The sequence below is a fragment of the Gastrolobium bilobum genome, unplaced genomic scaffold (assembly GCF_033153095.1).
Source record: "Gastrolobium bilobum isolate Gb01-03AN ecotype WA unplaced genomic scaffold, APGP_CSIRO_Gbil_v1 utg8451, whole genome shotgun sequence".
Classification (NCBI taxonomy): domain Eukaryota; kingdom Viridiplantae; phylum Streptophyta; class Magnoliopsida; order Fabales; family Fabaceae; genus Gastrolobium; species Gastrolobium bilobum.
The window spans coordinates 245,702-260,341 of record NW_026898154.1 but is presented as its reverse complement, the minus strand read 5'-3'; the positions used below and the strand labels follow the sequence as shown (position 1 = coordinate 260,341).

The 14,640-nt window shown below is 33.6% G+C and overlaps 2 protein-coding genes across 3 annotated transcripts; both read left to right on the top strand.

The window, feature by feature from the left end:
• Positions 1-337: 337 nt before the first annotated feature.
• On the top strand, positions 338-2,313 carry LOC133313302 (trihelix transcription factor ASR3-like). Its single transcript, XM_061514654.1, has 2 exons — positions 338-1,046; positions 2,000-2,313. Exons 1-2 carry the CDS (start codon positions 338-340, stop codon positions 2,311-2,313), a joined length of 1,023 nt encoding a protein of 340 aa, XP_061370638.1.
• Positions 2,314-8,581: 6,268 nt separating this feature from the next.
• Positions 8,582-14,201, top strand: LOC133313286 (peptidyl-prolyl cis-trans isomerase CYP21-4-like). Of its 2 annotated transcripts, none has more exons than XM_061514634.1 (8): positions 8,582-8,783; positions 9,319-9,475; positions 10,377-10,416; positions 10,643-10,693; positions 10,833-10,918; positions 12,806-12,931; positions 13,054-13,204; positions 13,728-14,201. In XM_061514634.1, the coding sequence occupies exons 2-8, from the start codon at positions 9,324-9,326 to the stop codon at positions 13,812-13,814; spliced, it is 693 nt and encodes a 230-aa protein (XP_061370618.1). In that variant the 5' UTR covers positions 8,582-8,783; positions 9,319-9,323; the 3' UTR covers positions 13,815-14,201. The 2 variants fall into 2 exon arrangements, with proteins under 2 accessions (XP_061370618.1, XP_061370617.1); XM_061514633.1 differs by having other exon boundaries at positions 9,314-9,475.
• The last annotated feature ends 439 nt before the right edge of the window (positions 14,202-14,640 follow it).

Here is a 14,640-nt window from a genome sequence, read left to right as displayed (position 1 = left end):
CTTCCTTACTATCATGATTTCCATTTCCTCTGCATCCCAAAAGGGTTCATAAATGATCCCTCTTTACTGCACAGAAGATGAAGAGCACTCATATCCAATTACACAGTCCAGCCACGTGACCATTCTCCGCACGTGGCACCATCCCATACCCGATGCTCTAAATCATTCACCTACTCCTTTTCCCATAGAATTCTCAATTTTCAGTTCTCAGTTCTCACACAAATACAACCCCTACAACACTAAAACTTATCTCGCTATCCTTTCTCATTTCTTACATAACAACAACAACAACACACAAACCTTAACCATAAAATTACAAACACAACATTAAACGACGATGTCTGACCCTTCCACCCCATTGCCAATCTTACCTGATCCACACCGTCAACACCACCATCTACCACTCACACACGGTGGCGCCACCGCACCCTCTTCCTCCTCCTCCATAAACAGAGAATACCGCAAGGGTAATTGGACCCTCCAAGAGACACTGACTCTCATCACTGCAAAGAAGCTAGACGACGAGCGTAGGATGAAAACTAGTTCAACGTCATCAACGACTCCACATGAACCCACCACCAGCAACAGCAGAACCAGTGGTGAACTAAGGTGGAAATGGGTGGAGAACTATTGCTGGAGCCATGGCTGTTTAAGAAGCCAGAACCAATGCAATGATAAATGGGACAACTTGCTTCGTGATTACAAGAAGGTTCGTGACTATGAGTCCAAATCAGAATCTTCCAACAACAACAACAATGATTTCCCTTCTTATTGGACCATCAATAAACAACAACGCAAAGAGCAGAACCTCCCTTCAAACATGGTTTTTGAAGTGTACCAAGCCATAAGCGAAGTGTATCCAAGGAAACAAACCCAAAGAATTACCACACCACAACCTGTTGTCACATTACTTACTTCATCACCACTTCAAACACAACGACCTCTACCTCCACCTCCTCCACTTCCTCTACAACAACAACCTCCTCCTCCTCCTCCTCTTCCTCCGTCGCAACCTCCGGCTACCTCCACCACTCCGGCGGTTTCAGGTAATGCACTAATCAATGTGCTACACAGCTCACTCTCTATACACTTTTTTTTTTAAATAAATAAATAAAACAATTTTTGGATGTTGTGTTGGGTGTGGGTTATGGTCAAACTTGCAGAGTCTGTAAACCCTGCCACACTTAGTGGGACCCATTTTTTTAATCTTTTTTTTTTATATGGTACAATCAGTTCCATGCTATTTGAAATACAAGCTGAGAGCTGTGAAAGTTTTCTGACCGTTCGATGAATCTGTGACTGCATCCCACGGTGCATGAGGAGAATTGTGATGCTATTGGTGGTATCTTAGACCACGTTACTCCACTGCACAAAGATTCTGGTTCCCACTTTAAAGCTCTGGAAATTTCAATTTTTTTATTTTTTTCAGTTTACAATAGTTAAAAATAATATTTAGAAAAATAAAAATAAAATAAAGGGCTCTACAGTACAATCACGCAGACCAGTGTGTGAAAAGGGTACCATCTCATGATTGTCATGGATTTTGTGGGCTGTCCAAGAAAACAGATTCTAAGTTGCTTAATCCCTCTGGGTGTAATCATTAACATAATCTTTAATCCTTAATAACAACAAAAGCTCGTATCTTACTCTAAATTAAATAATATTAGTTTTTAAAAAAAAAATAATATTAGTTAGATTTCCACGTAGCCAATGCTTCCACCAATCACATCTCATTACCAAACTCATGCAAATTAAATACTCCTTAATACCATCTTCACATTCTATATTCAGCTGCTGAACCATCATTATTATTATTATTTTGGAGTGGGGATCAATTTTATTTATATTTATGATATACTTATTTCTAAGCCAAGATTAGTCCTTGTTATATATTATGTTGTTTGTTCCTTTATCAATTCATGAAATGTAGCCCTGATAATGAACCTTGTAATGGTGTTAGGAACTTTGTGATTCTATTGTGTAACTTGTTTGATTGTAGAGAGGTCAGAATCATCAGGCACAGAGCACAGTGAGGATGATGATGGCTCGGAATCTAAACGTAGGAAAGTTAGGAACCTTGGTTCGAGCATAATACGCAGTGCATCAGTATTGGCACGAGCTATTACGAGTTGTGAGGAGAAGAAGGAGAAACGGCACCGTGAACTGATCGAGATGGAACAAAGGCGGCTTCAGATAGAGGAAGCTAGGAACGAGGTTCACCGGCAAGGTATCGCCACCCTTGTCGCCGCCGTGACCAACCTTTCCGGTGCCATTCAGTCACTCATTAGTTCTGAACGCCATGGCCAAAGATAATAATGTGCATGATATATATATATGCTTCAATTCTCTTAGTTTATTATGTGATTAAGAAAAAAGAAAAATCATAAAATATTAATTATCAGCCATTCTTTCCCCCACCTCTTAAAATCCAATTGGAGTCTAATATTTTTGAGTCAGTTTCACCAATTGATTTCACATGATATATATATGTCAGCTGATATGTGTGATGCATTGTGGTATATGTTCCATTCTTTGATGGAGAAACCAAGCCTAACATTAATTGTTTATTGGGACACGGTTGATCTGGTGATTTATTATGTATATAATTTAATTAATGTCTTACATTTTTTCTTTCTTTCTTTCCTTCTAAATATAGATTGATGAATCTTCATGAGATTATTTGAACTTTTAAGTACTGAACCATATGCTACTAATTTTAGACATGAAGCTTTAATTTATGTGATATTAATTTTTTACCCTTTTGTCATTTTCCTTGTTTTAAGAGGGGTGACGATTCTCTATCGTAGTTGTAGAACTTATATGAAAATGCCAAATTCATTGGTCACACCAAATGGTCATTGATGGGGATTCTTCAGACATAATTGGGCAAAGGGTGTACGGGTAACTAAGAAGTTAATGGGAATTTTTGGTAGCTAAAGAAAGGGGATTTGATGGATGGGTAATTTGGGAATAGAACCTGCTTTTTTGGGGGGTACCACGGAGTGAAGGAGGGGAAAGGGGCTGCTGACAAGTGTGGCAGAGGGCAGAGAGTGCTCATCCTCACAAGGGACAGTCAAAGTGTCTGAGTCAATTTCTTTTGACCACATAGGACACTACCCCACCACTTTGCCTTGAGTACCCTTCTCTCTCCTCCTCCTCTCATATACGTCAAAACTATGATAGACTCTCCTCAGTGATGCTTTTTTATTCCCAAAATGCCCCTCCTCGTCCCATCTCTCTCTTCCTGGCTAGTACAGTCTACACAGACTGCCTTTCCAGGCATCTTTTTAACTCACCAATCCTGCTTCTTTATCACCGACGCCACCACTTTCCCATTTCTAATCACATAACGCACCGTTTTCAGGTCCATTAATAACTTCTTATAAGCTTCCAGCAGAGAATAGAAGTGGTGGGTCTCATGTGAAGGAGAAAAAAAAAAATATATTTTACATGCAGAGTGAATTATTGGTGATATGAGAAGAAACTTCTCATACAATAGGAAAAGTTTTTTTCCATCTATATATATGTTTAAATAGTTTTGCTCTTCTCATGATAGGCAACATGAGACACGAGACAATAGATATTCTAACACGTTAATTTTAAAATATTAAATTTAATATGTAAAAAATTAATTCAACCCAAAAGCTTAAGCTGTTGAGTGGAGTCACATTAATGATTTTATATATCTCAACAGATATTAAATAATATTTTTAATTTATGTAATATATATTATATTTAATATGAAGAGGGATATTCTAACTACTAAAATTTTTCACTGCCAACTTACTGCCTATCTAATCACCATTAGATTAACATTTTAGAATTTCTTCAAAAACTTTTTAACATTCTCTCTTTGATCCAATAGTGATGTGATGCGTAGTAAGTTAGTAGTGAGAATTTTTGGTAGTTAGAATATCCTAACTCATTTAATATTCAATAATTTAACAAAAAATAAAGTTAAAATTATAATACACATTAATTTTGCAAAGAAACTCAATAAAATGATAATCATAATCTAACAAATCTAATAGTTGGAACTAAAAACACAACGCAACGTAACCTTTGAATCCTTTTTTGAATCTCCCTAAAACATGTTGGAGTGTCGAGGAATGTCAGATACGACACTTTAAATTTTTTGAAGTGTCGGTGTATCATATGTAATATGCAAGGTTGACTAGTGCATAAATATCTATATTTCTGCTTTCTTACGTTAAGAAAACCATATATTTGATCACTGCAACACCACTTCCACTCGCAAGTGATTGGGCAAAGAAGCTAGGAAGAGTAAGAGTAGAGAAGACATCACGTGCTATTCACATTCCAGGGTTATTTTTGTTTATTTATTTATTTTTTGCAGAAATATTTATGTTAATATTAGAATTCAATGATGATTAGTGAAGTTCTATATCAATCGGAAAAGAACTAACTCAAAATCATACAAGTGGAATGATCTATAAATTCAATATTTTATAGGTTTGAATTAAGATATAATATCACACTCATTTATTGTGAAGAATTATAACTTAGCCCATTTGATGAAAATTCTTTCCTTATTATACCATGGCTCCCAAAGAATATATTCTGAAAGAACTTTGTTGTAATAAATTTCATTCGCGTGTGATTTATAAAATATTATTATTTTGCATCAGTCTTCACAGTCCAATACATGTAGATCGATTTGCAAATATCCATTAAGGGATTACATTTATATCTTCACATAATGAGCAAATGAAGCTCGCCTTAAATGGTCTTTCATTCTCGCTCACAAGGTCTTCATAGTCCAATACATGTAAATCGATCTGCAAAGACCCATTATGGGATTACATTTATGTCTCCACATAATGAGCAAATGAAGTTTGCCTTAAATGGTCCTTCACTCTCCTGCACAAGGCCTTCATAGCCCAATACATGTAGATCGATCTGCAAAGACCTGTTAAGGGATTACATTTATGTCTCCACCAAATGAACCTCGCCTTAAATGGTCTTTCATTCTTCTGCACAAGGCCTTCATAGCCCAATACATGTAAATCGATCTGCAAAGACCCATTATGGGATTATATTTATGTCTCCACATAATGAGCAAATGAAGCTCGCCTTAAATGGTCCTTCACTCTCCTGCACAAGGCCTTCACAGCCCAATACATGTAGACCGATCTGCAAAGACCTATTAAGGGATTACATTTATGTCTCCACCAAATGAACTTCGCCTTAAATGGTCCTTCATTCTCCCGCACAACTCACTATAGTACCCGTAGTGGTGCACGTCCTCACTCACCCAGTGAGGAATTGGGTAAACGTTTATGGCTCCTCTTACTTATGAGGAAATATTTTTTACTTATATATACATTTCTTCTCAACTGAAGAGACATCTTGCATTCATTACTTTCATAAATTGTTACTTTGACAAATTCTAGACTCACTATGCCCTGCACATTCCCCTTCTTTTAGCCTAACTTGAGACAACACCTATGGTGACTCTATATGTGCTTTGGTCTATATCATTTCTACTTTGAGCACATATACAATGATATAGACCTATTTCCAATTCCATAATAGCTCATTATTAATGATTGGTTTTGAAGTATTGGTTTTGAAGTATAATTAGAGAACGAATCCACTTACCACAAAAAAGTTTACAACTCTTACAACCAATTTAATCACCGTTGATTTCCGTCAATCTCACGGTTATAATTTATTGAAAATTAATAAATGTGACACAATAAATATTATTAATTTATAACCGTTAGATTGACAGAAATCAACGGTGATTAAATTGGTTGTAAGAGTTGTAAACTTTTTTGGTGGTAAGTGGATCCGTTCCCGTATAATTATAGGGGTTTTTTTTTTAAGAGGAGGGCTTCAAGCCCAGAACAAAAACAAAGGAAACTACGAAAACGCCTATGCAAGCTAGTAACAACGTGCAAACTCTCTAGATATTGAGTAGTTGCTAAAAAAGTATTTATTTTTGATAGACTTTATATATGTATTTTTTAACAACTACTGTGTGGATCGGTTTTGCAATTGGTTACTACTAACTTCGAGGTTTTCCAACAAATAAATGCTTGCAAGTCTAGAATTCTAATCACTATTTAAATAGTGTATTTTGTGTACTATCACGCTTAATTATTATTTACTGGAATTGATAAATATCATACATTATGAGCCAATTTTTGAAGATTTAACCAAATAACTACATTGCTAGATTAAATGGCTCAAACCTTACCACTAGAACCCAATTAAAAAATAAATTTGAAATATGAAACTATATAAAAATGCTATTTACCTACAACGGAGTGGCCCATTTTCTTCCTCGATTGAAACCATGGGCTAGTCTGCTTGGGCCCTCTAATAATCAGTCCACATGCAGGCCTGAACCTGGTTCAGTCACAGACCTGTTTAGGGCGCGAAATTCATTATAACCACATTAGTTTTAAGCTAGATGATGATAAGAAATTTCTAGATAGGTAATTAAGCTTAATTATAAGCATATCAATTTGATATTAAATATAGGTTTGTATTGGATATGTTATAAATAATATATATATATATATATATATATAATGTCTTTATACGTGTTTAATATTAAATAGAGTGTATATCATTGATACCTAATACATGTTTAGTAATTTCTCCAGGACAAAACATGATTATAATTACCCCAACAAGTGACAAATTTCAACCCCAATGTCTTCCTATTCATTCCTTCGTCATAAGTGTCACAAGAAAAAAAAACACAAGACCGCTCCCCAAAACGTTAAAACAAACTTAGCTCCAGCCTCCAATTGTGATGTAGAGCACATTCGAATTTGAAGGAAAAAAAAAAAAAACTTACGGATAAGTGTGTGTGAAAAAATTATTTTCCGTATTGGTGTTTTGAGAGATTTTGGTACCTTAAATGTCTCCCTTTTAAAATAATAATAAAAACATCACATAATATGGAACAATCATTGTGAGAGGCACCACAGCCTCAGGAACAATATGTATTTGTGAACAAAATAGCATAATCGCCTTTGATATGCAAGCTCTCTTCCCCTGTCCAAAATAGGATTTTTTTTTTTTTTCAATATAACGGTACTCCATTTTTTCCAAATTAGAAATTTTTTATTTCATTAGAATCCATATATTTTTGCATATTTCAAATCAAATCTTGATACTTTACTCTTTTTAAAAGTAATGTAGAAAAATAATGTAAGTACTATAATTGTACCAAAAAGCTCTTAAATAATTAAGTCATCCTACTTTTATTTATACTTCCTCTCACGTTCTTGTTCTAACTCCTAATCTCATCAATTCTCAACTCATACATGGAGTTTTGTGTAAAAGATCTTATCTTATGTATTATTATTATTTTCAAGAACGTTATTCTTACAAATTCTTTTCGCTTACAACTTCTTATAACAAGTGGCGGAGCCAACTTCCCAATCTAGGTAGGGCCAAAGAAAATTCAGCTAATGTCAAATATAAAAATATGAAAGATTATTTTGCCACAGTCAGTTAGCCACGTTTAAAACGTGGCTAATTATAGAATTTCAGCTGCCTAGCCTATATTAGGCCTATTATAAATACTAAAATAGAACAGACCTAGACTTTTAAAAAAATCTATTTAGAAAATAGGCTATAGACTTTTTTGTACATAACGAACTTATAAGCCTACAGGCCCACCTCTATCATATTATTTGTTTAAAATATAATAAATAAAATTATTATTTTAATAATTTTTAATAATAAAGTACTATTATTTTAGTTATTCTTTTAATTGTTGAATGTTTAATGGACTTAAACAGGCTAATAGGCCTAGGCCAATGCTTTTATTTTTTAAATATAGGTCAAAACAGACTTGTAATTTGGGGCCTACACAGGCTAATAGGCCAGACTATATCCAATATTTTTTACATAGACCTAGCATTTTTAAGCCAAAGTCTAATCTAGCTCAGCCCATTTACACCCATAACACCCATAATGTACGTGGCTCCGCCATTGCTCACAACCTATTTTTTAATCATTAATTTTTATCAAACCAACAGTTTTAATTTATTGAATCATATTTATTCATTAATATTTAATTAGTTAGTTAGAATTTTAAATATTTGACTAGATATTGTCAACCAGTCATTTAGAAATTGATATTTTATTTGTCAGTTATTATTTTAATTATCTTGTTAATTATTGATAGCTAGTTATTTAATAATTAATGTTTACTACTGGTATTCCAATAAAATATATGATACAAAAGCAAAATAAAATTATTAAAATATCATTTAAAAAAAAAAACCAAAATAACGTTTTGGATTGATGGAAAATAATTTTATTTCCTGTTAAATCAAAATGACAATTCTTTTTTTATTTATATTTTTTAATTATGATAAAATCACCTAATTTTAACCTTTTTATATTAAGAAAAAGTGACTCTTGAAGTATATATTGTAGTAATTAATTTTTCTTAATAACCTAACAGTGCTTGATTCAATGATAGTAACAAAATTAATCCTTTATTTATCATTTTAATAACAAGAAAAGTATTTAAATTGAAATATAAAACGGCTACCAAATTTAATAAATAAATAAAATGAGACGACGACGATGGAAAATTATGGTCCGAATTTATGAACCAAGTTTTTCTGCTTTCATCGTTGAAACGAAGCGCTCGCAGCCTCGCACACACACGTTGAAGTTCCTTTTGTAAATCCAACATCGTTTCCTTTACTTCTCTGCGATCCACTCAGTGCCTGACTCTCTAGTTCAGGCACCTTCCTTCTTCACCTCAACACATACACGCTTTTCAGGTTCTACCTTTTTTTTTTTTTTTTTTTTTTTCTTACTAGGGAAAGAAAGGAAGAGGTTTATGTCATATTTGAGTTCGAATAATTAATGGGTATTGTTTATTTTCTTTCTTTTTTCCAGTTTTGGAAAAAAGATTTTGTTTTTGCCCAAATCGTAGAGGATGCAACTGTCTCTGCACTAGTTTAGCTTGTTGGATCTTAACTTGTATTCGATTATGAGGTTTCTTTCGATGCTGATTGAGTTTGGGAGGAAAATTCTTGCTATGGATTGAGTATAAGTCTCAAGATTTTTTTTTGGACATGTTGAAAATTTCAAACTTTATGCCATGGGGTTTTGTTGATGTTTGATTTGTTTGTGTAAGTTAACTATAAGATTTGGATGATATTGGTATTTAATAATTTGAGTGTTTTCTTTGTTGTTGTCATCATATTCGTAATAATTTTCTTTTGATTGAATAGAATTATTTTTTTTTTTTTCTAACCCTTGATTTGGTTTTCTTAACTGGAAATTGATGATACCCTTAAAACTGAAGATTAGGCTAAATGGCGAGGATCAAACCTCAGGCTCTGCTCCAGCAAAGTAAAAGGAAGAAGGGTCCTTCTCGCATAAGCGCCACGACTATTATATTTTACGCTTTGTTCCTTGTCTTGATTGGATTTTTCCTGTTTGCTACGTACAGACATTGGTCCAACAGGTTAGTGAAAGATTTTCTGTTCTAGCTGTGAAGGCAGATTCGTAGTGTGAGAAATTATATGCAATATGTTTTGTTTCCTAGACTGAAAACAATAAAAGATGTGTTAAAAATTGATACTTGGCGAAATTGAGCTCTAGCTTCATCTAGACTTGTTCAGCATTAAAGTGACTGTTGATATGTTGGATGCTATTGCTACCAGATAGAGGAATGTCTGGAAATTGTACTTTGTTGCTAGGCTTTATTTTACTGCTATCTTGATTGACACTCCCCATATTTTGTGGTGATTGAACCTTCAGCTTCATTCTGATGTCACTTTAGTTTATTTTCTGTTTCTGGCAGAAGAAAATTTTGTTTGTTGAACATGTACAGAAGCTTTTCCATTGAATTTTTCAAAGTAATATTTTACTTTAACAAGATGAGTTTAAATGTAATTGTAAAGAACCATTTCGACTCAAAAGCTTAAGCTTTTGGATGATGTTACATTAATGGTTTTATATTTCTCTAACACGTCCCCTTACATGAGAGCCCATTGGGCTTGAAGGGTGGATGATTCATCAGGCCTAGCCTACCTGTGTTAAGAAACTCCATAATATTTTAATTATTTTTATTAATAGAATAGGGGCAGTGAGAATCGAACTCATGACCACTTAGTCATGTCGGCTCTGATACTATGTAAAAAATTATTTCAACCCAAAAGCTTAAGCTTTTGGATGAGGCTACATTAATGGTTTTATATTTCTCTAACATTAACAAGCATTAATAATATGATTTTTGATAATGTCATTGTAGTAAATTAAGAGAATTGATTTTTAACGGATTGTGTTCCATTTTCTCATATGGAATAGGAAGTTCAGAAGAGCATATTCTGTTACCTAACAATTCATTTCTTACCTGCATTCAGGTCAAGAATTCAATCAGGGAATAACTTGTCAGTCTCTGAGGTACATCTTTAAATGCATTGTCAAGGGATTACATAACTCTTCAGTCCTTTTATATTTGCTTGTTATCTTATTCCTCTACCAAGGCTTTGTTCATTATATCTGAAAGGTGTATATTATGTGCATGTTTGAGTTTGCCCATTGAGATAGGGAGGCTGCAAGGTCAATAGTTTTTGCATTTGCGAATTGAATTGAATTATTATATCTTGATCAAACTGCTTTTTGGTAGGGAGAAAATATTTTTGTGGACTCGAAGAAATCTGACCTACCTGGATATGCTGTAAGTTTCATTTACGAGACTGCTGTAATTCCTTGTTTTTGAACATTTTCTAGTGAAGTTAAATTTTAATGAAGTTTATAATGCTCCTTAGTTGAAATTATATTTTATAACCTGTTTTCCTTTTTCTTCATTATTATAGGTTTTAAATACCTCTAAAGGCTCTATAATAATAGAACTGTACAAGGAAAGTGCTCCTGAAGTTGTTGATGAATTCATTGAGTTATGGTGAGTACTTGGTTTTTCTTTAGAATTATAATTTGGAGGCTGCTGAGTGGTTTAGGGGTTTGATTTTTGCAAACTCTCCCTCTTTTCTTCTTGTCTGTCATTCGTTTTGGTTGGACTTGTATTTGGAATAGAAGAAATTGTTTAAGTTTGAATATTGATATCATGTGATAGACATAGGGAGGAAAATTTGATCTTTGTTTGGTGATTAGAGTATTCTAGGTTATGTTTACACCACTTTTTCCCTTGTGTCTATAATCTTTAACAACATAAAATTGAAAGAATTGGTATAAAACCTTATGCTTGTAAGATTCTTTAGCATATTCTAATTGGATTTAGTGCATCTCTGGATAATTTTAGCTAAACTCTATTTTGATCCTTGAAATTTGACTCACTTTTTAATTTATTTTCAATCTCAACTCATTTTCGAGCTGTCATTTAAGATTGAAAGTCTTCTCCAAAATACATGTCACATCGTCATTTTCTGTCTTTGGTGGATTGAAGCATGTTGTGAATGTTTCAACGTTATATTCTCTGCAAATAACATTGTTTATCAATGAACGTCCACTCAGATATATATAAAATATATATATATATATACTATGTAGAGCATGACCCGAATATATCCGCTTGATGCTTTAGTTTCTCTCATATTTTAAAGTCCATAGTGAAAGGTTAATTGTAAAAAATATAGGTGCAGTGTGCACAAACATTTCAAAAAATAAAATAACTTCACTTAAAACATGTCAAAACTTTTAAAATTATGGTAATAACTTTTGGAAAAACTGTAATTTTTCTCTGTAATAACGATATGAATAAGAATATTAGGATTATTAATATGGACTTGTACTACATTCGTACTTGACCTAGATTTTTATTATAAATAAGAGTATCAGGTCAGACTTATGTATCACAAATTCACAACATCACAATTATTCAGAAGCCTATTAGTGAAATATTTTCTCTCTTTTCTCATCTCCATCAAATCGCTAAATTTGAATTCAACAATAGGAACTGTTTAACATGTTTTATAAGACATACTACAACTTGTTATAATTTGTGCTTTTTATGTGGAAATTACTTTAGTTTGTAAAATTTTTGTGCACTGACAGTTCTGTGCAAGATGACTTATCATGGAATATATAGGATTAGGAGGTTTTTCAAAACCAGGTGAGTGTGACAGCTTTGAAAACTGAGTTGAGTAGTACAACTTTGAGCGTTGCTATATCACTCAATATAGCTACACTATCATAGCATCCCAAAATGAACATGTTCTCTCGTGGCTGGAGGGAGCACAGCTGTTTTGTGGGGCCAACACTTGCATTATATGAATAACAGCTTTTCTGTTCAATACAGCTCTTTGGGTGGATGATAGATACTGGAATTATACCGAAACTATAATATAACTCAAGGAGAAAACTCTACTTTGTAGCGACTAGATTCTGTTCAGTGACACAGATTTGGACTAGAACTAACAACAAAGAAAAGAAAAGCAGCAGAGAAAAGAGTATTCAGAGTTGAATTAACAGAATCTGCTCTTCCCAAACCATTATCCAAAATTCTTCTATCCTCCCTCCTCCTCCTTATTCATGTTTTCTTTACCCTTTCTCATTACCGCAGAATTTCCCTTCTCCAATTTCCTGCTGCCACGGCCACATGTACAATCTGTTACACTCTCCCTCTACCACTTCCACTTTACTCATAACAGCATTTCTCCCTCTCCTCTCATACACACGTTCCAGCCCCCCTCCCACCCTTTTTTTTCTAGCATTTCTTTAACTTTTGTTAGTATCAATTTGTGTTGTGTGTTTATTACAAGGGGTTTACTACATGAAATTTGTTTGAATCTACCTACTTATGCTTCCAACCTAAACTACAATTGTTTTGCAGTCAGAAAGGGCACTTCAAGGGAATGCTTTTTCATCGAGTGATTAAGCACTATGTGATTCAGGCTGGGGATAACCAAGGAGCAGGAGCTGCTGAAGATTGGAACTTGAGAGGAAAACAACATTCAAGGTTTTCTTGTTCTTTCGGTTTTTGCAATTTAAGTATATGATATGTAACCATTGACAACCCTATTGATATCTGCCAGTAGTTGCATAATTTTCTAATTAATAGATCTTGTGATGATTAACTAGTATGAAACATGAAGCATTCATGCTTGGAACTTCCAAGGGCAAACACATCAACAAAGGATTTGATCTTTTCATTACAACTGCACCGATACCAGATCTAAATGAGAAGCTTATTGTGTTTGGGCAAGTCATCAAGGGAGAGGATGTTGTTCAGGTGACTGAATTTGCTTTGCTCATTATGTCTGCAATAATTGTGTGAAAATTTGTTTATCTTTTCCTTTTCCTGTTAGTAAGAAGGCTGTCTGCACGTCTTTTTCATGTGTTGGCTGTTAATGATTGTCTTATTATTATTATTATTATTATTTTCAAAAAAATAAATCAAGGTTAAATGTGTTGTTCAATACCGATATTTGTTGATTTATCACTTTGCATGTATTTATAATACTGAGTAATAAAGATGATAATGGTTATAGAAGGTAGATACCATACTAATCTTGACATCTGTATAAATGGAGTTAATATTCTGAGATTTTTTTTTTTTTTTTTTTGGTACATATATTCTGAGATTTTCTATTGTGTTTGGAATCAAAATACATCAAGCTGTTTTGATATCAGTTACATTACTTGTGTTTCTTATTTCTGAGAAATTATGGGTTTTTAATGCTTGCAAACTGTGCAAAATCAGCAATGAGTTTCATGATTAAGGTTGACAATGAATGTTACATAACCTGTTCCAGGAAATTGAAGAAGTGGATACAGATGAACATTACAAACCTAAAATATCTATTGGGATACTTGATGTGACTCTTAGACAGAAGATCTGAAGGCTCTCTGCTAGACCAAGATCATAATGAGCTCTCTCATACTTTGCTGATAACCTGTTTTGGGACTCCGGTCAAATCTTATGTACAGGGATGATGAACCTTGAGCATTTCACCTGGGGTGCATCAATCATGTGTCTGAGCCTTGATGTTACTTTCGCTATTGCATTTTTAGTTAACACACGAATTATGTAATATTTTTTCACCTCTTTCTGCCATTTTATTATTATTTTTTTTTATTTCCTTCTTTTTTGAAAATAGGTGGGGGGTGTAGGTGGGATTTTGCAATTTGCTTATATGGTTTGGTAATATCACATTTTATTTTTTAAATTTGGCATTACTCATCATTTGTAACCTTAATGAGATCACCAAATCATTTCGTTTTGCCTACCTATGCTGTTCATGTATCTTTTGTGCTTCTATTAATGGCAAGTTTGGTGGTTTAGCCAGAATGGTAAACTTTGTAATATTTCCTATAATGATGTTTAATTCACATTTCCATTTGGTCATAAAAGCCGTAACCATATACTACATTAACTTGGTGGCAGTTGGAGACTGCAATATTTCTAAAGTTAAAAAATTGAGCATTGATCGGATATCCCTTTAGTCATTATGTGATCGATTTTGTTGGTGAGAACGGCAATTTATACCTTTTGTTTTATTCTAAGAAATTCGCTACTGAATTTAAAACATTCATTATTATGGTAGGAACAAGTCTTAGGAAGTTAAGGGTGGCAAACCTTGGTTTGGGTGCAGAGTCAGCATGACATTCCATAGTTGTAAATAGTGTGTACTTCTGTTTGGTGGTTCTTGTCACACTGGTTAGGTA

Coding starts and splice junctions, on each gene's coding strand:
- LOC133313302 (XM_061514654.1), top strand. CDS start 338: ATGTCTGACCCTTCCACCCCATTGCCAATCTTACCTGATCCACACCGT. Junction 1,047..1,999: donor CACCACTCCGGCGGTTTCAG/GTAATGCACTAA, acceptor GTTTGATTGTAG/AGAGGTCAGAATCATCAGGC.
- LOC133313286 (XM_061514634.1), top strand. CDS start 9,324: ATGGCGAGGATCAAACCTCAGGCTCTGCTCCAGCAAAGTAAAAGGAAG. Junction 10,694..10,832: donor CTGACCTACCTGGATATGCT/GTAAGTTTCATT, acceptor TCATTATTATAG/GTTTTAAATACCTCTAAAGG. Junction 10,919..12,805: donor GATGAATTCATTGAGTTATG/GTGAGTACTTGG, acceptor ATTGTTTTGCAG/TCAGAAAGGGCACTTCAAGG.